At 34.1% G+C, this 6,206-nt stretch overlaps 1 protein-coding gene across 1 annotated transcript; it reads right to left on the bottom strand.

Annotated features, from left to right (window-relative positions):
- Positions 1-1,543: 1,543 nt before the first annotated feature.
- LOC131063189 (laccase-12) lies at positions 1,544-5,361 on the bottom strand. Its single transcript, XM_057996980.2, has 6 exons — positions 5,199-5,361; positions 4,599-4,750; positions 4,253-4,497; positions 3,174-3,302; positions 2,141-3,091; positions 1,544-1,725 (listed from the first exon to the last, which is right to left on the bottom strand). The coding sequence occupies exons 1-6, from the start codon at positions 5,316-5,318 to the stop codon at positions 1,595-1,597; spliced, it is 1,728 nt and encodes a 575-aa protein (XP_057852963.2). The 5' UTR covers positions 5,319-5,361; the 3' UTR covers positions 1,544-1,594.
- Positions 5,362-6,206: the final 845 nt, after the last annotated feature.

The raw sequence follows: 6,206 nt of genomic DNA, 5'->3' as shown, positions 1-6,206 counted from the left end.
ATAGCAATTCATGTATAGTGACCATTTGCAACATTTCCTCCAGGTTTGCTAAAGGACAAAGTTTAATGTTCTCATTTTTTTCCTAACAAGAAAAATATTAATACCCAAGTAGATCAAGCCTAATAGGCTTTATAAGTCCACCATTCCCGAGTTTCAACAAATCTTGTTGCATTTGGGAGCCAATGTAGAATTTATTGATCTTTACTTTTTCCTAAATGGTTTTGCATCATATTTGAGAGGAATTTAATGCTCGAAAAAATCCTTTCTATAATATTTTAAGTGATTAGATGATCAAGCAAAAACTTTTTCCTATTTCCTCAATAAAATTCTCAATATTGTTCTTATTTGAGGAGTCAACTTTTCACCAATAAAAGATTTATTGGGGGAAGACTTAGCACCCAAATTTCTTTCCTCCTAAATCATTTGCATGTATAGGGGATAATTTTTAAATGTTCTCGTCAATTCCATCAAATATCCTTTCTGACGCAACCAATCCTTTTAAGATCTTGTTATTTTTTAATTGAATTATTTCCTTCCCAAACAAGGTATCTTTTCCATCAATATTTTCTACATAATATTGGAAATCAATTTCTTGACCTTTATTGATCCATGCAAAGCAAAAACTTGATCAAATCCTAATCATTACTAAAAATTTGCCAATTGCAAACTTTGTTAGGAATAGAAGGCCTAGATAACACTTCAGTAATAGAAATCCTAGAAAATGTTATGTCATTAGGCACCCTCGCTCCCTCTCTACCCATAGGAACCTTCCTATTCTTTCCATCCACAATGATTCATTCTTTTGAGATATTAGGTCCTTAAGGAGGGAATGAAAATATCTTTCTTAAGGGAGAATTAAAAGACTTATAGAAGAGGAACATTGTGTGTGTGAGTATAGATATATATGTAGAAAATATTCTAGAATTATTTTACAAAGCATGTTGTTGCATACTTTTTTTATTTGTTTAATCATAATATTAATAGAAAGGATGATTGACTTTTTAATGATTTAATTCAATTTAAAAATATTATTATATTATTTTTTATTTTGTTGGACTTGGTTTGTTTATGTTTATGTTTATCCATCTTTATTATAGACTTGATCCCACAAAACTTTGTAGATGTGTCTATTGACCACAACCTCCTTTTTCTAATATTATACTATTATTTTCATTAAATAAAATTAAACAAAATAATTATAAAAATAAATTTTATGGGTATACCTTTCTATTTTTTTTCTAAATATTGTACTATTATCCTTTTTAAATGAAATTAAATAGACTAGTTGTCAAAAATAATATATATATTTAAATAAATTTAAATTATCCGGATGCACGACGACCAGGCAACGTGTTTCTCAAGAAACAATCGTATTAACGTTCTCAATTACGAGGAGGAAAATAGACAGGAAGCCGTGGAACGCAAGAATATGCAACGGCTTCAAGAAAATTTATTATTTAAATGAACACTGAGAGTACATTCTTCTCAACTACTGAGAGCAAAATTATTTCAACGTGGACATACAAAATACAGGTCAATCAAGTAAGCATTCTCAAAACAAATTAAACTCAAAACTGTAAATTTTTTTAATTTTTCAGCATTTTGGAAGATCAGAAGGAGGTTTCTCTAGAGTGGAGACGTAGTCAGGTCCATCAGGCACCACAAACACCATGGCTAAACCCCACCCTATGTGCAAATCCAAGTGACAGTGGAACAACCATGTCCCTGCCATACACAAATTTCAATCAGCAAAAAAAACACATTTTTGAATTTGATTGCACTGATACGCATAGGAAATGGTCATACAGTCTTTAGGATGTACCAAACATTCATTGCAATTTATTTATAGTATATGAAAGGTATTGATATTTTGATGTATCTTAAGGATTGGATAACAGTTTTCATAGGCGTCTACAGTAGCAGCATTTTTTTTAAAAAAATTGCAAAAATTTGTCAAAAAACAAAAACATAAAATTAAGCATCGAAATTAAAAACTCAGTTTCAAAGATCCTTATCAACCAACTTTCCTTCTTTATTTGATTTCGATTCCCCTCTATTTAACAGCTCAACCCTAATTGAAAATAATAAGAAAAAATTGATAGAATGAAAACTGTGATCATAAATTTTCCAAGAATCTTACCTGGATTGTCAGCGACAAATCTGATGGCGGCCCATCCATTGACTGGAATATTGACAGTATTGCGCTTGAGAGGATCAACCAAATTGAACTTCTTAGAATCTTTCTCCTCATTATAGTTACCGAATCCGGATCCCACTATGTAAAAATCATACCCATGAAGATGAATCGGATGACTTTCAGCCACCAAGATACCTGTGCCCTGAATAATGACTTGCACTGCCGTATTGTATTTCAGTACTTTTACTGTGGTGCTTTTCTCAGTAAACCAGAGGCCAGTGCTGATATTCTTAGAAGTATAATCGAACTGCAATGGAGGGTTATCAGGGAAGCCCTTTGTGAAGACCCCCTTTATGCCAAAATGGTGGGCTTGCAGTATTGACATGGATTTTGGCAGCACAAATGAGTGATTATTCATGCTTGCTGCAAATCTTGCTCCATTGGGTCCTGCACATGACTGGTTGGGGCAGTTGATTAGTCCCAATCCTACTGTGTAGAAAAGATTTTCATCAACTTTCTGAGGGACTGAAACAGGGTGGTCTACAGAAGCCAGGCTTCTAAGACTCTTTTCAAATTTGATCACAGTCTTGGTGTCATTGTACATGGGAAGCTTAGGCAGTTTGGGTGTTACAGAGGTGGATAAACTTCCTTTACTGTACTCAAAAATTGCAGTAGCAGTGGTGTTATCAAATGATATTCCCTGACCACTTGCATATGCACGAGCAGCCAAGTAAAATCTGCCTGCAGTCTTAGTGAAATTCACAAGCACATCTGTAGTTTGCCCTGGTCCCAACATGATAACTTGTGTTTTGTGGGGCTTTGTATATAATGCATCCACTGCTACAACGGTCATCTCGTGGTTAGCAAGGGTGACAAACAGGTCGGTATTCAGTGCACCGTTTATCACTCGGAGAAGATTTGTTTGCCCTGTCTTCACAGCAACTCTGAATGTATCTGCATTCATTGAGAATGGTTTAGTAATTAAGGTATTGAATGTGAAATTTGGTTTACAGAGCTTTTGAGTTACAAGTATTGCCTGAAGCTGAACATGGGTAGAGATCTCCTGGGTGGCCATTAATAGTGAATGCGTCTGAATTGTTAGGGCCGCCTCCTGTGCGTGTAGCTTCGTTGATGACATCTATGGGGTTCGCATTCCACCATTCTCCTGTGAATCAAAATCACACAGTTATTAATGTCGAGAGAAATCTTACATTGGCATAAAGGGTGGAAAGTAATGATGTAAGTGTGAACAAAAATTCTTATCTTTTATTTTACAAAACAAACTAGAAAATTTAACAAACAAAAACTTGTAGGGGAGAGGATCCATAGTTGAACATCTTAATTTTGAGCTTCTGATCAAAATCTTAAGTGGAAATTTCAAATCACACTCATTTTTTTTACAGCAACTCATTTGGCAAGTTTTTTGCTTATAACTAAAGTTTGAGGGTCACATCATCAAATGTGTTGTCCCATCAGCATGCTTTTTGTTAAGGTGTTTAAAACAGCCCTCCAAAAAAGTGAGACCAATGGTTGTACAAAAGGGAGACCCATAATTATGCGGCTGATGTGGCATCACATAATTGATTTCTTTTAACAACTGTGGGTAGTCATTATCAGCAATACTAACTTTAAAGTCACAACTATTGATGCAGTATTGTCAAAAAAAATGGACATTAAATCAACAAATGTAAGTATTAAATCAACAAATGTGAATAATGTATCAAAAACTATCACATAATTGATTTCTTTTAACAACTGTGGGTAGTCATTATCAGCAATAACAACTTTAAAGTCGCAACTATTGGTGCAGTATTGTCAAAAAAAAATGGACATTAAATCAACAAGTGCAAGTATTAAATCAACAAATGTGAATAATTTATCAAAAACTACTATCATAACTATTGAAATTAGTTCAGGTACTAGTCCTCTCCTTTATCTTTTATCTTATATTTGACATTCACACATTAATATATTAAATTTAATAATATTTTTAGATAGATGTATTTAAGATATCTATACTAATTTGTAAACACTCTATTAAATTTAATAATATTTTTAGATAGATGTATTTAAGATATCTATACTAATTTGTAAACACTCTATTGACATACATACCCAACAGGATGGGTATCTCTTGATCGGGCTTGCTAAATGGATAAGATTCTCCCTGTGTGGGAGAAATAATGAGAGCTCCATACACTGTAGCTCTAAGCCATGAGCTGTGCGCATGCCACCACAGAGTACCTTGTTGGCCGGTAATGGTGAATCTGTAGGTGTAGTTTCCTCCAGGTTGAATTGGACATTGAGTTATATACTCTGGTCCATCGGCCCACGCTGTTCTCAACTGCCGAATTCCATGCCTGCAAATATGGCATAAGTACTATTTAGTTGAGAGTGAAAAAATAATTTCTTGGAATGCAGATGAGATTGTTCTAGTCATAATATAGAAATATGCACAGACCAGTGGATGGTAGCGTTGTGCTGCGCCTTGTTAAAGACTTTAACAATGAGAGTGTCCCCATTGCTAACATAGAGCGTCGGACCTGGTAACTGCCCGTTCACTGTAATTATATTATGCGTTGCACAGAGCTTCGTTACAGTCTTTGATTGTATCTGTGATTGTGCAGAAAATCATGGGACAACAGCCAAACGAATCAGAATCACCAATAGGTGTAACTAGAATGTAACCCATATAATTATACTAAAAGTATTGAGAAATATCAATTTCGAAATGTTTTTTTACAGATATTTTGGTTAACAATCCATATCGATTTCAAAATGTGTTCTATAGATATTTGAGATCATATTTATGTGATCGAAATGGAGGGCTGGCAAACTGTTAATCTTCATGTATATGTGGAACATTTACTTCTTAATATTAATATATCTGGCAGTGTTGTTTATCGACCCAAAAAAACACACACAGCTGATATCAAATCAATCTTTTAAACTAAATTCAATATAGTTCAAAACTAATATCTCTCAGCATCTCAACTCAGATATCTATACTAATTAATAGAAAACATGGAGAAAACAGAAGTGGTAGAAAAAAACGACTCACAACAAAAGTGTGAGTGTGTATCTTGCTTGCCATGGCCGTAGCAATTAGAAAGGCCATGCAGGCAATCACCAATGGAAGCTTTTCTTGGCATGACTGGTTAAACCCACTGAAATCTGCCATTTTTGACAAATTGCGGGGACCTACAACCCACTGAAAGACCCAGGAAAAGTATCTGTACCCGAATGATTCATGAAAAACTGAGATCAATCTTTTATGTAGTCTAAGATGCGAATAGTTAGTTGCTAGAGTAGGGGGGTTGGTGAACTACAATAAAAGAGGGATCTGGTCCTTTAATTAAATTAAGCGCAGCCATTACAGTTATGAACAACGTAATCTCTCTGAATGCAAGTCAGCGAAACAATTTTTTATTTCTAGTGGCCACACAACCTGAGACACGTTTCATATTCCACTGTTCTCCATGTTTACTTTTGCGTTCTAATCATTGTCAATCTTGCTTTGCCAGGGTGCAAAGAAGCTTCTGGTCAAGTGTTGAAGATGTGGGCAATCCACCTATGAACAACCAATCTTCACCAAATTATAAAAGAATTGAGTACGGCTGGTAAGATGTCTCTTTATGAAAAGAAGAGATCCACACTCTTCTTACAAACAATTCAGGTACGATAAGCATCTCCGAGGCTCGCTTTACCTAATGTATACTACCATTTCTTTTGGCACCCAACAAACTAGTTTAGGTCAACATCACATTGGTACCAAACTGAATATCCATATAAATATATGCACCAATAGTTTGAACATGGCATGATATGGAATATAGGATTAGTTGATTATTTATTATAGATGAAGTTAGCTTAATTCACTTGCTCTTTAAAGAAAGGAAATAAAATGGTCATTTTCATTAAATTTTTTTATGAATGTGACATTTCATTTAATTTATAGTTTGGGTTGTTTTTGTCACAGAAATTGGAGTTACAAAAATAAAAAAATATTTATTTAGTTGATTTTATTGGTTGAGAAATAGTTGTATCAGATTTTGATGATAATTTTTTA

The sequence above is a fragment of the Cryptomeria japonica genome, chromosome 5 (genome assembly GCF_030272615.1).
Source record: "Cryptomeria japonica chromosome 5, Sugi_1.0, whole genome shotgun sequence".
In the NCBI taxonomy this organism is placed as follows: Eukaryota; Viridiplantae; Streptophyta; class Pinopsida; order Cupressales; family Cupressaceae; genus Cryptomeria; species Cryptomeria japonica.
This window is presented reverse-complemented; position numbering and strand designations above follow the sequence as displayed.

Excerpts from the sequence above, each read along its gene's own strand:
- LOC131063189 (XM_057996980.2), bottom strand. The coding sequence starts at position 5,318 with ATGGCAGATTTCAGTGGGTTTAACCAGTCATGCCAAGAAAAGCTTCCA. Across the intron at positions 3,303-4,252 it reads AGAGATACCCATCCTGTTGG|GAGAATGGTGGAATGCGAAC; the intron begins GTATGTATGTCA and ends TTTGATTCACAG. Across the intron at positions 1,726-2,140 it reads ATTTGTCGCTGACAATCCAG|GGACATGGTTGTTCCACTGT; the intron begins GTAAGATTCTTG and ends TGTGTATGGCAG.